The 20,142-nt window shown below is 38.5% G+C and overlaps 1 protein-coding gene and 1 pseudogene across 1 annotated transcript in view; both read left to right on the top strand.

The window, feature by feature from the left end:
• Positions 1–20,142, top strand: part of SPATA6L (spermatogenesis associated 6 like) — a 113,487-nt gene that overhangs the window by 62,442 nt on the left and 30,903 nt on the right. Inside the window, exons 9-11 of the mRNA XM_053702549.1 lie at positions 9,748–9,859; positions 10,680–10,723; positions 19,833–19,981. Of these exons, the coding sequence (XP_053558524.1) occupies positions 9,748–9,859; positions 10,680–10,723; positions 19,833–19,981 (305 nt within the window). The remainder of the gene's footprint in view (positions 1–9,747; positions 9,860–10,679; positions 10,724–19,832; positions 19,982–20,142) is intronic.
• On the top strand, positions 3,334–3,452 carry LOC128651014 (uncharacterized; annotated as a pseudogene).

Below are 20,142 nucleotides of genomic sequence, written 5' to 3'. Positions count from 1 at the left end.
GTCAAAAGAAGGACTTGACAGGCTTAGAAAAGTCAAAAATAGTGAGCTATCTTGCAGAGGGATGCAGCACTCTTAAAATTGCAAAGCTTCTGAAGCGTGATCATCGAACAATCAAGCGTTTCATTCAAAATAGTCAACAGGGTCGCAAGAAAAACCAAGGCGCAAAATAACTGCCCATGAACTGAGAAAAGTCATGCGTGCAGCTGCCAAGATGCCACTTGCCACCAGTTTGGCCATATTTCAGAGCTGCAACATCACTGGAGTGCCCAAAAGCACAAGGTGTGCAATACTCAGAGACATGGCCAAGGTAAGAAAGGCTGAAAGACGACCACCACTGAACAAGACACACAAGCTGAAACGTCAAGACTGGGCCAAGAAATATCTCAAGACTGATTTTTCTAAGGTTTTATGGACTGATGAAATGAGAGTGAGTCTTGATGGGCCAGATGGATGGGCCCGTGGCTGGATTGGTAAAGGGCAGAGAGCTCCAGTCCGACTCAGACGCCAGCAAGGTGGAGGTGGAGTACTGGTTTGCGCTGGTATCATCAAAGATGAGCTTGTGGGGCCTTTTCGAGTTGAGGATGGAGTCAAGCTCAACTCCCAGTCCTACTGCCAGTTTCTGGAAGACACCTTCTTCAAGCAGTGGTACAGGAAGAAGCCTGCATCCTTCAAGAAAAACATGATTTTCATGCAGGACAATGCTCCATCACACGCGTCCAAGTACTCCACAGCGTGGCTGGCAAGAAAGGGTATAAAAGAAGAAAATCTAATGACATGGCCTCCTTGTTCACCTGATCTGAACCCCATTGAGAACCTGTGGTCCATCAAATGTGAGATTTACAAGGAGGGAAAACAGTACACCTCTCTGAACAGTGTCTGGGAGGCTGTGGTTGCTGCTGCACGCAATGTTGATGGTGAACAGATCAAAACACTGACAGAATCCATGGATGGCAGGCTTTTGAGTGTCCTTGCAAAGAAAGGTGGCTATATTGGTCACTGATTTGTTTTTGTTTTGTTTTTGAATGTCAGAAATGTATATTTGTGAATGTTGAGATGTTATATTGGTTTCACTGGTAAAAATAAATAATTGAAATGGGTATATATTTGTTTTTTGTTAAGTTGCCTAATAATTATGCACAGTAATAGTCACCTGCACACACAGATATCCCCCTAAAATAGCTATAACTAAAAACAAACTAAAAACTACTTCCAAAACTATTCAGCTTTGATATTAATGAGTTTTTTGGGTTCATTGAGAACATGGTTGTTGTTCAATAATAAAATTAATCCTCAAAAATACAACTTGCCTAATAATTCTGCACTCCCTGTATATATATATCTCTACCGGGCCCTGGACATGTCCAGCTAAAATTTACCGGGCCTTGAGGTCACTTTGGTTGAGAACCACTGCTCTACATTAGTATGCAGAGGTAGCATTTCTCCCTGTGGGGCTGCACTGTATATGTTTTTATTATGATGACTGGTGTCCGTAACTTGCAGAGACATTATTTAAAGTCAATATGTGGAATACAGTCCCTTCCATGTCTTATTTTCCTATTCATCCTATAGTGGACTCTTTAGGATGTATGGTTCTCTTGAGTATGTATGTACACATAAAGTGTATTTCTAATACTTCAAAGAAGGATAAGGATTGCAATCTATTTTGTACTTCTAATTATTCAGGAGAATAAGGAATTCAAAATATTTGTTTTGCATTCAGAAATATGTAAATTACTTTTATTTTTTCAGGATGCTTTTTCCTGTACGTTCTTTGTTTTGGCTGCCCTCTGGTGGCAGTCCTAGGCAATTGCATGTTCTTTTTATTTTATACATATTTCTTGAGTCTCCTATTTTTTTTTTTCTATATTTCGGATATTTTTTGTAATATGTTTTTTCCTTATAGTACAGGGTACCTGTATTTTAATCTTTTTTTATACCTTCTTCCAGCTGATGAACAATACAGCTGTCCTGGGTAGTCTGAATTTCTATTCCTAGCTAAGTTTAAAGGGACATTAAACACTAATAAATGCTAGATAGAAGGATGCATTCAAAGAGTAGTAGTATAGAGAGTAAATAACTTGCATATATATCATATATCATATATATCTAATGAGAGATGCCACAACCGGGTTTATACCAGAGACCTATACCTTTTAATTACCGATAATGGGATAGTGGCTCTCCAATGTCTTAAGAGAGATGCCTGTTAGCCTGAATAGATATTCCTCTCTGGAAATACCAGAGACCTATACTAGTTAGTTACCGAAAAAATATAACATAGATATAAGGGAACAAGACTCATATTAGGGAGCCATGTCATAGAAAATTACCTTCCAGTTTATGATGGAAAATACCCTCAGGAGATAAATAAATTCATATACCTTGTAATACTGTTTATATGGAGATAGGCATAGCTATTTAAAAAGGGGGAAAGGGAGTAGGGACGCCACTGATGCGTTTTGCCGTGGTGCCTGTATCAAAGGACATTCTCAATTTGTTAGTGTTTTTAGGACAGTAAATATATTTATGTCCTTTTTATAGACATTTTATTTGATGTTCCTCATATTGAGATGACAATTGTAAGGATATTCTCATATAGAGATGATATTGTCTTTTCTCCCCTATGATTTATTTATTAGGTTGTTCTTCCATAGTTGTTGGTCCTTCTCATGGAGCTGGATGTCCTTTTCTTTCAGGTGACATCTAATTTATTTATAGGATAATGGGATAAGCATTGTGTTTGTGTATAGTGTCCTTTTCTAATGTAGTCTCCCTCTTCTCTTCCCTGTATACTGCATGGAAGTTAAGCAGGACCAGGCCTGGTCAGTACCTGGATAGGTGACCGCCTGAGATTTCTGGGTGTGATAGGCTGATCTTTTATTTGGTTTAGGGATCTTTCCCTACCTTTTTATAGTAGAAGAATATCTGGGGATAGTTATACACAGCTTTTCTACTTATCTTTTCTTCTTCTACTGTACTTTTGGAAAAAAAAAAAAAAATATGGACCTCTCTGTCTTCAGTAGAGGTATATTTTTAGGGATGGTTAACATTTCCATGTTTTATCCCTTTCCTGTTTTCAGAAGTATTATATTCTGGATATTGTCAAGCATTTTATGCTTACGCTGGTTGTTTCCTTCTATTTCTCTTTATGAGATTTTAGGAATGTGAACATTTTCTTGTTCTATCCCCTCTTTTATATTTAGAAGATGTATAAATCAGATTCATTCTTAGTGCTGGGCACTAAGACATGTTTTTGTTTGTTTCCCTATGGGGATTCCTTTTAGTTTACTCAGGATTTCCATCCTCTTCTGACATTCTATGTTTCTTAGTGAAGCCTTCGGCCATTCCTCTCTGAATGCGCCCGATCGCGTCTGATAACAGAAGTTAAGCAGGGTCAGGCCTGGTTAGTACTTGGATGGAAGACCGCCTGGGAATACCAGGTGCTGTAAGCTTGGGAGATAATTGGAGTGATTTCAGCAACCTGCCTTTTTTTGTCTTGTTGCTACAATTTTTTCTCTTGTGTGTTTTTTTCGCTCCTCTTTTATATCTAACATTTCTCTATCCTGATAGATCTTCCAGGACCATGTGTCTCAGGGCACATGTTTCCTGAGACCATTTTGTGGATACTGTGTCCTCAGATACTAGCCTGTTGGTCTAGGGATCAGTTAGGGGTTTGTTAGCACTCCTGACTAGGAGACAGAAGTTGAGAGATCTAATCCACCCACGGGTGCTCCATGGACCGCTGCTCCATAACCTGTGCCTGCTCTGAGGTGGTGGACAGAAATCGACAGAAATCAAACTGATTGAATACGATCGGATTGATTGAAACCCCCTGTTAGCGCAAATCTGCAGGGGGCGGCATTGCACCAGCAGTTCACAAGAGCTGCTGGTGCAATGATAAATGCCGAGAGTGTATGCTGTCATGATTTATTGATGTGCAGAGGACATGATCTGCTATATCGGATCATGTCTGCTTGCACAAACATAAATATGCCCCTTAATCTTGTTCTTAGTTTTGCATTAGGCTCCGTTTGAGCTGATGCATTCTGTTGATTTTAAATTATCTCGGCTCGCAGGGTTCCGAGTTTTTTTTTTCTGGCTCTCCAGTTTGATATCCCTTGCCTTATTTTTATGCAGATAAGGCGGTCCTTCATACTAAGCCGGGATTTCTTCCTAAGGTAGTGTTGGATAGCAATATTAATCAGGAACCTGTTGTTCTTCTTTTCTTGTCCCAATTCTTCTTCTCAGAAGTAACGTCTGTTGAATAACCTGGACTTTGTGCATGCTCTAATAAATTTATTTTTTAAGCAACTAAAAATTTTCAGCAATCTTCTCTTCTGTTTCGTGTTTTTCTCTAGTAGAGTATGGTCAGAAGGCCACTTCTACTCTCTTTCTTTCTGGTTAGAAGGTGTTGTTCGGCTAGCTTATGAGACAACTGGATAACAGCCTCCTGAGTAAATTATGGCTCTTCTAGAGCTGTCTTTTTTCCTGGGCTTTCAAAGATGAAACTTCTGTGGAGAGAGTCTGCAAGGCGGCCACATGGTCCTCATTGCTTTCCTTTCCAAATCTACAAATTTGATACTTTTGCTTTGGCTAAAGCTTTTTTGGGAGAAAAGTTCTTCAAGCGGTGGAGCCTTCTGTTTAGGTCCGCCTGTCTTGTTCTACCTCCCTTTCATTCTGTGTCCTCTAGCTTGGGTACTGGTTCCCACTAGTAATTGGAATGAAATCATGGACTCTCCATGTCATAGGAAAGAAAACAAAATGTGTGCTTACCTGATAAATTTCTTTCTTTCTTTCCTGGGCATGGAGAGTCCATGACCCGCCCTTATTTGAATTTAAGGCAGCAATTTTTTTTGTGTACAAACCTCAGGCACCTCAATACCCTTGTGCTTCTTCTTTTTCTGTTACCTTCAGCCGAATGACTGGGGGTTATGGGTAAGGGAAGTGACACTTAAAGGGACACTAAACCCATTTTTTTTCTTTCATGATTCAGATAGAGCATGAGATTCTAAGCACCTTTCTAGTTCACTCCTATTATCAATTTTTTCTTTGTTATCATGCTATCTTGATTTGAAAAAGCAGTACAGTAAGCTTTAGAGCCGGACTATTTTTTGTTCAGCACCTGGGTAGCACTTGCTGATTTGTGGCTAAATGTAGCAAACCAATCAGCAAGCGCTACCAAGGTGCTGAACTAAAAATGGGCCGGCTCCTAACCTTTCATTACTGCTTTTTCATATCAAGATGGCTAGAGAACAAAGAAAAATTGATAATATGAGTAAATTAGAAAGTTTCTTAAAATTGCATGCTCTATCTGAATCATGAAAGAAAAAAATTGGGGTTAGTATCCCTTTAACAGCTCTGCTGGGGTACTCTTTGCCTCCTCCTGCTGGCCAGGAGTTGAATTCCCACTAGTAATTTAAATGAAATTGTGGACTCTCCATGCTGGAAAGAAATTTATCAGGGAAGCATAATTTTTTTATTTTTTTTTACATCCACCTTAGCCATACACTCCTCTCTTTGAAATGATGGCGCTTCCTTTGAGGATTCTATGGATAAGTATAGCAGCTTCTAATGAGATCTTACTGTTGGCTATATTTTAGGCCAGGGAAGGCAAAACTAGCGGCCCATCAGTCACATGTGCCCCATCAGTTGTGGCCCTCTGCAACAGTTCTTGTAGCCCCTGGGAAGGAGCAGAACTTATGTGTGTCATAGTCTTTGTGGCCACAGTAAAAATCTAAACAAACGTGTGCTTTGGGGCTTCTGTGGGTGGTAAAATGGTATCCAGAACTCCAATAGAGCCCTCTGAAGGGGAGAACAGCAGACAGAGGGTACTCTGCCACCTAAATCTAGCCCTGTGTACTTTCTTTAGGAAAAGTATAATTATTTGTGTGTTTATAATAGCTATTCATTTATATACAGCTATTAAGGATTATAAAATATTGATCTGTAGCCCCCATGTGTTAGGAGGCTGTCAATCACTGTTTTAGGCCATATTTTTATTTTTAACAATATTTGTAAATGGATTTCTCTTTTCAGTTGGCTATTCTGTTGTAGGTGATGCTTCCATTTAAACTAATTGATGCTGAAACATATTTTTTTTCTGTTAATGGCTACATAGTTTTAACCTTATTTCTCTTTTTAAGTGTATCCAGTCCACGGATCATCCATTACTTGTGGGATATTCTCCTTCCCAACAGGAAGTTGCAAGAGGATCACCCACAGCAGAGCTGCTATATAGCTCCTCCCCTCACTGCCATATCCAGTCATTCTCTTGCAACTCTCAACAAAGATGGACGTAGTAAGAGGAGAGTGGTGTATTATAGTTAGTTTTTTAACTTCAATCAAAAGTTTATTTTTAAATGGTACCGGAGTGTACTGTTTCATCTCAGGCAGCATTAGAAGAAGAATCTGCCTGTGATTTCTATGATCTTAGCAGAAGTAACTAAGATCCACTGCCGTTCTCACATATTCTGAGGAGTGAGATAACTTCAGAGGGGGAATGGCGTGCAGGTTTTCCTGCAATAAGGTATGTGCAGTTAACATATTTCTAGGGATGGAATTTGCTAGAAAAATGCTGCTGATACCGGATTAATGTAAGTTAAGCCTTAAATGCAGTGATAGTGACTGGTATCAGGCTTATTAACAGAGATACATACTCTTATAAAAGTGTAATATAAAACGTTTGCTGGCATGTTAATCGTTTTTATATATGTTTGGTGACAAAACTTATTGGGGCCTAGTTTTTTTCCACATGGCTGGCTTGATTTTTGCCTAGAAACAGTTTCCTGAGGCTTTCCACTGTTGTAATATGAGTGGGAGGGGCCTATTTTAGCGCTTTTCTGCGCAGCTAGAATTACAGACTGAGACACTCAGCTTCCTTCTGCATGATACAGGACATCTCTGAAGGGCTCAAAAGGCTTCAAAAGTCGTGTTTGAGGAGGGTAACAACCACAGTAGACTGTGACAGTTGTTGTGACTGTGTTTAAACCTGTTGCTGCTCCATGGAGCTTAAACTTGGTTCTTAAAGTTCTTCAAGGGGTTCCGTTTGAACCCCTTCATTCTATTGATATCAAACTTCTATCATGGAAAGTTCTTTTTTTGATGGCTATTTCCTCTGCTCGAAGAGTCTCGGAGTTATCTGCCTTACATTGTGATTCTCCTTATCTGATTTTTCATTCAGATAAAGTTGTTCTGCATACAAAACCTGGGTTTTTACCTAAGGTAACAAGAATATCAATCAAGAGATTGTTGTTCCATCATTATGTCCTAATCCTTCTTCAAAGAAGGAACGTCTTTTGCATAATCTAGACGTAGTCCGTGCCTTGAAGTTTTACTTACAGGCTACTAAAGATTTTCGCCAAACATCTAACCTGTTTGTTGTTTACTCTGGACAGAGGAGAGGTCAAAAGGCTTCGGCAACCTCTTTCTTTTTGGCTTCAGAGTATAATCCGTTTAGCCTATGAGACTGCTGGACAGCAGCCTCCTGAAAGGATTACAGCTCATTCTACTAGAGCTGTGGCTTCCACCTGGGCCTTTAAAAATGAGGCCTCTGTAGAACAGATTTGCAAGGCTGCAACTTGGTCTTCGCTTCATACTTTTTCCAAATTTTATACTTTTGCTTCTTCGGAGGCTGTTTTTGGGAGAAAGGTTCTACAGGCAGTGGTTCCTTCCGTTTAAGTTCCTGCCTTGTCCCTCCCATCATCCGTGTACTTTAGCTTTGGTATTGGTATCCCACAAGTAATGGATGATCCGTGGACTGGATACACTTAACAAGAGAAAACATAATTTATGCTTACCTGATAAATTTATTTCTCTTGTAGTGTATCCAGTCCACGGCCCGCCCTGTCCTTTTGAGGCAGGTCTAAATTTAATTAAACTTCAGTCACCACTGCACCCTATGGTTTCTCCTTTCTCGGCTTGTTTCGGTCGAATGACTGGATATGGCAGTGAGGGGAGGAGCTATATAGCAGCTCTGCTGTGGGTGATCCTCTTGCAACTTCCTGTTGGGAAGGAGAATATCCCACAAGTAATGGATGATCCGTGGACTGGATACACTACAAGAGGAATAAATTTATCAGGTAAGCATAAATTATGTTTTGTTTAGGTCCTTCAGGGCTGTTGTTGGTGGATCAATATGGCTAAAAAATTATTGTGTTCTATTTGTAAAAGAAATCAGACACAAGTTTGTGTAAAAAACACATGTACTGTATGTTTACTTTTGACTTGTAATACGTGTGGAATTTAGCTCATTCTCAATATTGCTTATTGTGTCCCTTACTAACAGTGCACCACTTGTAATCTATCTCTAAGTCTTTGTCTGTAAGACTCTATGTTGTTTTCTCCTATAGTGTTCTTGTCACAATTTCTGCCCACTTGCTCTTCAACTGTGTATTCCGTACTTCTGCTTATGTTGCTCTAGGCAAATAATTCAAATACATCAGTTTGTCTCTCTTTATGTGGTACTATTTGCTAATAAATTCTATGCCTCCAGCTTTCTGCCACAACTTCAGTCAAAGGTTTACCTGAACACCTTCTACTGGAATGTCTGCATTTGAGGAGTTTAGGCTCACTGTACCTTGGATGCTTTAATTAGTCTCCTCTGTATCACCTTTGTTTTATTCGGAGTCCACTAAAAACTAGACTTGTATCACTAAGGACTGAGTGATGTAATCTAAGGAATAAAATAGCGTGAATCTCCACAGAAATGGATAATAACACAGAGTTTTTATATGACATCGTTTTGGTTAATGTGGCTTTTGAAAGTTTTCAGGATCTCAAATACCAAAGTACACATTTTTTCCTGTTGCCAGTAGAAAATCCCCCAGGTTCACTAATTGTTAAAGAATGACAGGAGTTTTCAAGGGAGTATAATCACCTTTTATCACTCATAAATCTGTAAAACATGTCAATTACTCAGGAATCTTTAATGCCCCAGAAAGGGGCATTATACACCAAAATTACTATACGCTATTTAAATAAAGCATTAGGTGTAGATAATATTTGCAATTGACATGCATTACCTATTTTGCAGCTAACTCTTCTAAAAATGGAAAAAACATGCAGAGTGTTTTACTGAATTTGTATACCTAAGTACTATACTCTAATCACTGAGCTATTGTTTTCCCCTCACTCCCTAACTAACTGCCTACAGCCAGGAAGTCAATAACTGACATGCCTAACTGCACTAAGTTCTATGAGGTCTGCTGAGAAACTGTTTTATTTGTAAAAGAAGAACTGTAAAAGAGATACACAGAACTGCCTAAAACTCTCCTGCTATGTCTGTCTCCCACCTCCTGTAACACTGTGCAGGAGTAAACTTCTCACAGATGCTTCTCTGAGAAACATCTCCTAGCCAGGATCATATTTCACTGAGAAGTGTGTGAGACGTTTAGCTCCCTGTGTGTAAAAGCTCATTTGTTTCATTGTAACCACCCAATGCAGCAGAGGAGGCAAAGCTGTCTGATTTTATGCAAATTAGCTTCAAATTAGAGGGAGTGAGGAGCTGGAGAGTTTTAGGCAGTTCTGTGTATCTCTTTTACTGTTCTTTTTATTTTACAAATAAAACAGTTTCTCAGCAGACCTCATATAACTCATATAGCTTCAGTGAGCCAGGCATGTCAGCTGTATGCTTTGTCTGAATCACAAAATAAAGTTTTTGGGTTTCATATCCTTTAAGGGGAAACTAATTTGAAATACTGTGTCTTGTCCTAATATGTAATACACTTTTCTAATGGTGTTTATATTTAGGTTGACAATACAAAGCCTGTTGGTGAGAAAGCTTCATCTCAGCTGAAATTTGCAAAGACAAGGCAGCACTCAAAGTCCACCAACCACTTGCATGAACCTCCATTAAGAAGAGGTAAACTTTACTACATTTCAGCAGATTGATTTGTTTGGACAAATATTTGATGTCATTTAGTATAAGAATAATAAATATACACTATTATATAGGTTATATCAATATAATATATAGGTTATATCTTTTATTTATTTAAAGGGACAGAGACAGCTAAACTAGCAGCAATGTAGTGGTGTAGTTAAAGGCCCAATATAGTGATTTTATAATTGTCCATAGTATCAGCTATTAATTAATGTATTGAAAAATATGTGCTTATGAAATAAAAGATTTAAAATAAATTAAAACAATAATGTTATCAACACTTTATTATTTATTTATTTTCACTCCTGGGGTATACCCCTTGAAAAGCCCTTTGAGTATTGTTGATCTTATCTCCTTTGCTATGACCAATTAGGAACAGTTTTAAGTGTGTACTGATCAAACAATCACTGTCTAGCATAAAGCTGTGCCACTCTGTGGGGATGTACTTCACTCATTCTGGGGGCAATGGGAAAAATGTTTATTATTGGTATTACTGCTGCCACTAATATTAATAATAATAATAAAGTCAACTTAAATCCACTTCCTCCCTGTCATTACAGCAGCACAGTTGTATCATCAGCTGTGTATGAGTGATGTGCAGAATAGCTGTTGAAATGTGCACTTGCTATCACAAAACCTGTGACATATTTTCAAAAAGAATTTAAACAAAACAATATATATATTATTATTTGAAATGTGCTGCTGTGCTTTTATGTCCCTTTAATCTCAAAAGAGGTTTAGCTGTTATTGTAAAATGTATTGCCAACTAATAAGTATTAATTTAGTGTATGTTTTTCAGCTATATCCTTTGACAGTTTTCAAGCTGAAACCTCCTCTAGAAAGGTATGATATTGTGTCCATTTTTTTTTAATAAATAGAATATGAAATAATTATAATATAAACTATACATGTACAGATCTCCATATCCAAAATCTGGAATTATTCTGAAAACCAGACTTTCATTAATATTTTTTCAAAATTATATTTATAATTAAGTTATTCCTTTCTGCCTGCATCTTTGGTTGTTTTTTTTGTGTTTTAAAATATAAATGACTATATTTATTTAAAACAACAACTATTACCTTTCTGATTACAGTACTGTACTATTTTTCTTATGGTAGTATTTTATACATAAGTATTATAAATGATATAAAACTATCTTTAGTAGAAAAGAGAGAGTGCTTTTGTATAAGCTCAGTATAGATACAGGGCCTGATACTCAAAACCTTGCTGGTGTTCTGTCGAAATTTGCTACCTCTTTGAGATTTGCTACCTTGATGTGCGCATGCACACAATTATATAATCGCTCTCCACATATGTTTCAAGAGAATGTGTGGAATGGGATTACCTAATTACAAGCATGCACACATTGCTAGGTAGCATATTTTGACTGAGAGGAAAACTACTCGCATTCCTTCTTAAAGTGATCATGGACACGCAAAGAAAAATAAATTGGTAGCACATTTCGACGGTGTAATCTCTCATTCAATTACACAAGGTTTTTCACTGCTCATGCGCGCACCCCACTTCTTAGTTACTGTTCCATATGTAATCAAAATTAAATAAAGCATCTCTCCACCTCTCTAACACTCTTGAATGTGCACATTTTTAAATAAAACTTACTCCTAAATTAATTAACTCTAAGCTACGTTGTCTCGTCTGCTTGATCATCTCCTGTAGCGTTAAATAATGTGCACATTCAAAAGTGTTGGAGACACTTTATTTAATTTTGATTATATATGGAGCTATATGGACCTTAGAGGTGGCGAAAGGTTAGGAAAGCAGCGGTCTGATGACCGCTGCTTGTTAAATACAGGCTGCAGGTTCTTTTTTATGAGAACCTGCAGTCTTAAGGGGTCGAAAGGCTTGCAAAGCCTTTGATAAATTGACCCCCATGTTTAGCTGCGCATGTGCATATGCCCATGACCTCTTTAAGAAGAAATGCGAGGAGTGATTTTCCTCTCCGTCAAAATTTGCTACCTAATGATGTGCGCATGCTTGTAATTACAAAATCGCATTCAACACATTCTTTTGAAAGCATGTGCACATCGAGGTAGCAAATCTCGGCCAGGTAGCACATTTTGACAGATCACCGGCATATAGAGAAATCACACTATGGGGCATATTTATGAAAGGTCTGTCGGACATGATCCGACATTGCGGATCATGTCCGGCAGACCTCGCTGAATGCGGAGAGCAATACGCTCTCCGCATTCAGCATTGCACCAGCAGCTCTTGTGAACTGCTGGTACAATGCTGCCCCCTGCAGATTCGCGGCCAATCGGCCGCTAGCAGGGGGGTGTCAATCAACCCGATCGTATATGATTGGGTTGAATTGCGGCGATGTCTGTCCGCCTCCTCAGAGCAGGCGGACAGGTTATGGAGCAGCGGTCTTTAGAGCTCGCCTGAAGGCTCGCCAGAAACACGGGGCTTCAAGCTCCATACGGAGCTTGATAGATATGCCCCTATATCTTTGAGATTTTTTTTAGACCTTGTATTGTAATGTAGGAGTCCCTGATTAACATAAAGAACACTACATTGCAACATAAACATTTCTCAAGATAAAATTTGTGTTTCTAATTTTTTTAAGGGCTTTGCTGTACTGACCAGACTTCTTAGAATATCTTGCCTGAGCAGCGAGGTCTTGAAAATCAGACCCTCTCAATGAGTTTAAAAAAAAAAAAACTGTGCAGAAGAAGGGGACCAGAATGTAGCCGCAGAAAAAGTATAGTTTATTTACAATTATACAAAACAAACCGTGCATAGTTTTTATAATGATGCAGCAGTCCACCACAAGAAGTGGGGACTGGATGTAATGTATTTAACTTCATACATAACTTCCATTTCCCCTTGACATAGTTCTGTGTGTGTGAAAAGACTGTGATTACTAGCAAATGTTTCATAAAAAATATTAAAGGGGCAGTAAATGTTGATTACATATATCTATTTAAAAATGTAGTTGCAAGATTATTATTAAAAATATGATGTCTCATCTGGCAAATGCTGTTGGGACTGTGGGGAGTGAGGCACTATAACCCATGTGTGGTGAAGTTGTCCTGAATTACGGCATTTCTGGGTCTCTGTGGAGAAGTTAATTAATATTCTTCTTTGTCTGGGCCTTGAGATTCAACTGGATCTTACATTAGCTATACTGAACCTATTGCCAAACTGTCTGTGTAAACTTCACCTTAGACTAATACAACTCTCCCTGAATTCAGCTAAATCTTTAATAGCTCATCATTGGAAATCACAGAACGTTTCCTCAATTTGTATGTGGATAACACTCATGCAGAAACATTTACCTTAGAAGAATATCGTTATTTTAGACTTAACAAACTAAATACTTATTTTGATATCAAATGTCATTGGGACTCTTAGACAAATATTGGAAACTTTGCTGGAAGTTTAATGAGGGAGCGTGGTGACAAGAAAGAGATTTTAACAAGTTGAGATAATGAGGACCTCTAGGACAAAACTTTGGACGGACTCATCTCCTCTTCACCATCCTCCCCTCATGTTCTTACACCTCTCTTTATTTTCTATTATTTCCTTTTCTTTCATGTAATTAGCAAGAGTCCATGAGCTAGTGACGTATGGGATATACATTCCTACCAGGAGGGGCAAAGTTTCCCAAACCTCAAAATGCCTATAAATACACCCCTCACCACACCCACAAATCAGTTTTACAAACTTTGCCTCCTATGGAGGTGGTGAAGTAAGTTTGTGCTAGATTCTACGTTGATATGCACTCCGCAGCAGGTTGGAGCCCGGTTTTCCTCTCAGCGTGCAGTGAATGTCAGAGGGATGTGAGGAGAGTATTGCCTATTTGAATTCAATGATCTCCTTCTACGGGGTCTATTTCATAGGTTCTCTGTTATCGGTCGTAGAGATTCATCTCTTACCTCCCTTTTCAGATCGACGATATACTCTTATTTATATACCATTACCTCTGCTGATTTTCGTTTCAGTACTGGTTTGGCTTTCTACTACTTGTAGATGAGTGTCCTGGGGTAAGTAAGTCTTATTTTCTGTGACACTCTAAGCTATGGTTGGGCACTTTTTTATAAAGTTCTAAATATATGTATTCAAACATTTATTTGCCTTGACTCAGGATGTTCAACATTCCTTATTTTTTGACAGTCAGTTTCATATTTGGGATAATGCATATGAATAAATCAATTTTTTTCTTACCTTAAAATTTGACTTTTTCCCTGTGGGCTGTTAGGCTCGCGAGGGCTGAAAATGCTTCATTTTATTGCGTCATTCTTGGCGCGGACTTTTTTGGCGCAAATTTTTTTTCTGTTTCCGGCGTCATACGTGTCGCCGGAAGTTGCGTCATTTTTGACGCTCTTTTGCGCCAAAAGTGTCGGCGTTCCGGATGTGGCGTCATTTTTGGCGCCAAAAGCATTTAGGCGCCAAATAATGTGGGCGTCATTTTTGGCGCTAAAAAAATATGGGCGTCACTATTGTCTCCACATTATTTAAGTCTCATTATTTATTGCTTCTGGTTGCTAGAAGCTTGTTCACTGGCATTTTTTTTCCCATTCCTGAAACTGTCATTTAAGGAATTTGATCAATTTTGCTTTATATGTTGTTTTTTTCTATTACATATTGCAAGATGTCCCACGTTGAAACTGAGTCAGAAGATACTTCTGGAAAATCGCTGCCTGGTGCTGGAGCTACCAAAGCTAAGTGTATCTGCTGTAAACTTATGGTATCTGTTCCTCCAGCTGTTTGTACTGTTTGTCATGACAAACTTGTTAATGCAGATAATATTTCCTTTAGTACTGTTACATTACCTGTTGCTGTTCCATCAACATCTAATACTCAGAGTGTTCCTGATAACATAAGAGATTTTGTTTCTAAATCCATTAAGGTTATGTCTGTTATTCCTCCTTCTAGTAAACGTAAAAAGTCTTTTAAAACTTTTTAAATGAACATCATCATTCTGATTCTGATAATGGTTCTTCTGGTTCAGAGGATTCTGTCTAAGAGGTTGATGCTGATAAATCTTCATATTTATTTAAAATGGAATTTATTCGTTCTTTACTTAAAGAAGTCCTAATTGCATTAGAAATTGAGGATTCTGGTCCTCTTGATACTAAATCTAAACGTTTAGATAAGGTTTTTAAATCTCCTGTAGTTATTCCAGAAGTTTTTCCTGTCCCTGGTGCTATTTCTGAAGTAATTTCCAGGGAATGGAATAATTTGGGTAATTCATTTACTCCTTCTAAACGTTTTAAGCAATTATATCCTGTGCCATCTGACAGATTAGAGTTTTGGGACAAAATCCCTAAGGTTGATGGGGCTGTCTCTACTCTTGCTAAGCGTACTACTATTCCTACGGCAGATGGTACTTCCTTTAAGGATCCTTTAGATAGGAAAATTGAATCCTTTCTAAGAAAAGCTTACTTGTGTTCAGGTAATCTTCTTAGACCTGCTATATCTTTAGCGGATGTTGCTGCAGCTTCAACTTTTTGGTTAGAAGCTTTAGCGCAACAAGTAACAGATCATAATTCTCATAGCATTATTATTATTCTTCAACATGCTAATAATTTTATTTGTGATGCCATCTTTGATATCATTAGAGTTGATGTCAGGTATATGTCTCTAGCTATTTTAGCTAGAAGAGCTTTATGGCTTAAAACTTGGAATGCTGATATGTCTTCTAAGTCTACTCTGCTTTCCCTTTCTTTCCAGGGTAATAAATTGTTTGGTTCTCAGTTGGATTCTATTATCTCAACTGTTACTGGAGGGAAAGGAACTTTTTTACCACAGGATAAAAAATCTAAAGGTAAATTTAGGTCTAATAATCGTTTTCGTTCCTTTCGTCACAACAAGGAACAAAAACCTGATCCTTCATCCTCAGGAGCGGTATCAGTTTGGAAACCATCTCCAGTCTGGAATAAATCCAAGCCTTTTAGAAAATCAAAGCCAGCTCCTAAGTCCACATGAAGGTGCGGCCCTCATTCCAGCTCAGCTGGTAGGGGGCAGATTACGTTTTTTCAAAGAAATTTGGATCAATTCCGTTCACAATCTTTGGATTCAGAACATTGTTTCAGAAGGGTACAGAATTGGCTTCAAGATAAGGCCTCCTGCAAAGAGATTTTTTCTTTCCCGTGTCCCAGTAAACCCAGCGAAGGCTGAAGCATTTCTGAAATGTGTTTCAGATCTAGAGTTGGCTGGAGTAATTATGCCAGTTCCAGTTCTGGAACAGGGACTGGGGTTTTATTCAAATCTCTTCATTGTACCAAAGAAGGAGAATTCCTTCAGACCAGTTCTGGATCTAAAAATATTGAATCGTTATGAAAGGATACCAACATTCAAAATGGTAACTGTAAGGACTATCCTGCCTTTTGTTCAGCAAGGGCATTATATGTCTACAATAGATTTACAGGATGCATATCTGCATATTCCGATTCATCCAGATCACTATCAGTTTCTGAGATTCTCTTTCCTAGACAAGCATTACCAGTTTGTGGCTCTGCCGTTTGGCCTAGCTACAGCTCCAAGAATTTTTACAAAGGTTCTCGGTGCCCTTCTGTCTGTAATCAGAGAACAGGGTATTGTGGTATTTCCTTATTTGGACGATATCTTGGTACTTGCTCAGTCTTCACATTTAGCAGAATCTCATACGAATCGACTTGTGTTGTTTCTTCAACATCATGGTTGGAGGATCAATTTACCAAAAAGTTCATTGATTCCTCAGACACAGGTAACCTTTTTAGGTTTCCAGATAGATTCAGTGTCCATGACTCTATCTTTGACAGACAAGAGATGTCTAAAATTGATATCAGCTTGTCGAAACCTTCAGTCACAATCATTCCCTTCGGTAGCCTTATGCATGGAAATTCTAGGTCTTATGACTGCTGCATCGGACGCAATCCCCTTTGCTCGTTTTCACATGCGGCCTCTTCAGCTCTGTATGCTGAACCAGTGGTGCAGGGATTACACAAAGATATCTCAATTAATATCTTTAAAACCGATTGTACAACACTCTCTGACGTGGTGGACGGATCACCATCGTTTAGTTCAGGGGGCTTCTTTTGTTCTTCCGACCTGGACTGTAATTTCAACAGATGTAAGTCTTACAGGTTGGGGAGCTGTGTGGGGGTCTCTGACAGCACAAGGGGTTTGGGAATCTCAGGAGGTGAGATTACCGATCAATATTTTGGAACTCCTTGCAATTTTCAGAGCTCTTCAGTCTTGGCCTCTTCTAAAGAGAGAATCGTTCATTTGTTTTCAGACAGACAATGTCACAACTGTGGCATACATCAATCATCAAGGAGGGACTCACAGTCCTCTGGCTATGAAAGAAGTATCTCGAATTCTGGTATGGGTGGAATCCAGCTCCTGTCTAGTTTCTGCGGTTCATATCCCAGGTATAGACAATTGGGAAGCGGATTATCTCAGTCGCCAAACGTTACATCCGGGCGAATGGTCTCTTCACCCAGAGGTATTTCTTCAGATTGTTCAAATGTGGGGACTTCCAGAAATAGATTTGATGGCCTCTCATCTAAACAAGAAACGTCCCAGGTATCTGTCCAGATCCAGGGATCCTCAAGCGGTAGCAGTGGATGCATTGTCACTTCCTTGGAAGTATCATCCTGCCTATATCTTTCCGCCTCTAGTTCTTCTTCCAAGAGTAATCTCCAAGATTCTGAAGGAATGCTCGTTTGTTCTGCTGGTATCTCCAGCATGGCCTCACAGGTTTTGGTATGCGGATCTTGTCCGGATGGCCTCTTGCCAACCGTGGACTCTTCCGTTAAGGCCAGACCTTCTGTCGCAAGGTCCTTTTTTCCATCAGGATCTCAAATCCTTAAATTTAAAGGTATGGAGATTGAACGCTTGATTCTTAGTCAAAGAGGTTTCTATGACTCTGTGATTATTACTATGTTACAGGCTCGTAAATCTGTATCTAGGGAGATATATTATAGAGTCTGGAAGACTTATATTTCTTGGTGTCTTTCTCATCATTTTTCCTGGCATTCTTTTAGAATTCCGAGAATTTTACAGTTTCTTCAGGATGGTTTGGATAAAGGTTTGTCTGCAAGTTCCTTGAAAGGACAAATCTCTGCTCTTTCTGTTCTTTTTCACAGAAAGATTGCTAATCTTCCTGATAGTCATTGTTTTGTACAAGCTTTGGTTCGTATAAAACCTGTCATTAAGTCAATTTCTCCTCCTTGGAGTTTGAATTTGGTTCTGAGGGCTCTTCAAGCTCCTCCGTTTGAACCTATGCATTCATTGGACATTAAATTACTTTCTTGGAAAGTTTTGTTCCTTTTGGCCATCTCTTCTGCCAGAAGAGTTTCTGAATTATCTGCTCTTTCTTGTGAGTCTCCTTTTCTGATTTTTCACCAGGATAAGGCGGTGTTGCGAACTTCTTTTAAGTTTTTACCTAAGGTTGTGAATTCCAACAACATTAGTAGAGAAATTGTGGTTCCTTCATTATGTCCTAATCCTAAGAATTCTAAGGAGAAATCATTGCATTCTTTGGATATAGTTAGAGCTTTGAAATATTATGTTGAAGCTACTAAGAATTTCCGAAAGACTTCTAGTCTATTTGTTATCTTTTCCGGTTCTAGGAAAGGTCAGAAGGCCTTTGCCATTTCTTTGGCATCTTGGTTGAAATCTTTAATTCATCATGCTTATGTCAAGTCGGGTAAAACTCCGCCTCAAAAGATTACAGCTCATTCTACTAGGTCAGTTTCTACTTCCTGGGCGTTTAGGAATGAAGCTTCGGTTGATCAGATTTGCAAAGCAGCAACTTGGTCTTCTTTGCATACTTTTACTAAATTCTACCATTTTGATGTGTTTTCTTCTTCTGAAGCTGTCTTTGGTAGAAAAGTACTTCAGGCAGCTGTTTCAGTTTGAATCTTCTGCTTATATTTTCAGTTTTTTTCTTTAGAAGATTTAAACTTTATTTTTGGGTGTGGATTTTTTTCAGCGGAATTGGCTGTCTTTATTTTATGCCTCCCTCTCTAGTGACTCTTGCGTGGAAGATCCACATCTTGGGTAGTCATTATCCCATACGTCACTAGCTCATGGACTCTTGCTAATTACATGAAAGAAAACATAATTTATGTAAGAACTTACCTGATAAATTCATTTCTTTCATATTAGCAAGAGTCCATGAGGCCCACCCTTTTTTTGTGGTGGTTATGATTTTTTTGTATAAAGCACAATTATTCCAATTCCTTATATTTATGCTTCGCACTTTTTTCTTATCACCCCACTTCTTGGCTATTCGTTAAACTGATTTGTGGGTGTGGTGAGGGGTGTATTTATAGGCATTTTGAGGTTTGGGAAACTTTGCCCCTCCTGGTAGGAATGTATATCCCATACGTCACTAGCTCATGGACTCTTGCTAATATGAAAGAAATGAATTTATCAGGTAAGTTCTTACATAAATTATGTTTTTTTATTCCTTCTATTGCATTTTCTTGTACTTACCTTGACCTGTGAGCAAAACTCCTTGTACCTAATTTAGCTGTCTCTTTTGTTGCTTGTAATTGTCTCACAAACATTTATTTGAGTAGCTGTTACTTCCAACTTATGTGATGGCAGAACCAAAAGAACAAAGTCTTCTTCCTTTAAAAATTGATGATTTTACATGTACTTTGACTTATTGTTTGAGTTTTGTTGTTTACAGAGTAGGTATGTGCATCTAGATCTTAGTGTGTTGCACTTTCACAAGAATAAATTTGCGGCCGCCATCTTCGGCATTCGTTTAGTGCCAAAAGGCACAAATGCAGATGCCTAATACAGAGTGCATTGTATGTCACATCACCATCTATTGTACTCTTTAAGTTTTCATACAAATAAGGTTTAAAAATCAGGGAAGGGGGGGAAATACCTTTGAAAGTCTTCTGTTTAAGGCTTTCACTACTGCCTTCTGTACTATTGTATGCACAATATATACTAAATTAAAATGCATCTGTGTGTTACCCAGGATCATCTGTATTCAGACAAATTTAGATCCTTAAGAAAAGGACCATCTTCTGTTGAGAGAGAGGATTCCGTATGTTTCCCTCTAAGGTCTAGTTTCCTTTCATCGCCTGGAGGTAGCCCAACTCTTGACCGCTCTCTTGTATGTGAAAGGTTGGTATCCAAACGCTGTTTATGCTTCAGATATTTGGACCATTTTAGAATTGTGAATATCATGGCTTTCTTAAAGAAATGATTATTTTACACCTCACGCATAAAAATAGTCTGATAAAAAATGTAATTAAAATATAATTGTGCAGTGAAAATATAAGCAA

This window comes from Bombina bombina, chromosome 2 (assembly GCF_027579735.1).
Source record: "Bombina bombina isolate aBomBom1 chromosome 2, aBomBom1.pri, whole genome shotgun sequence".
In the NCBI taxonomy this organism is placed as follows: domain Eukaryota; kingdom Metazoa; phylum Chordata; class Amphibia; order Anura; family Bombinatoridae; genus Bombina; species Bombina bombina.
Note: the sequence above shows the minus strand (reverse complement) of the source record. Positions and strands in the feature narration are given on the sequence as shown.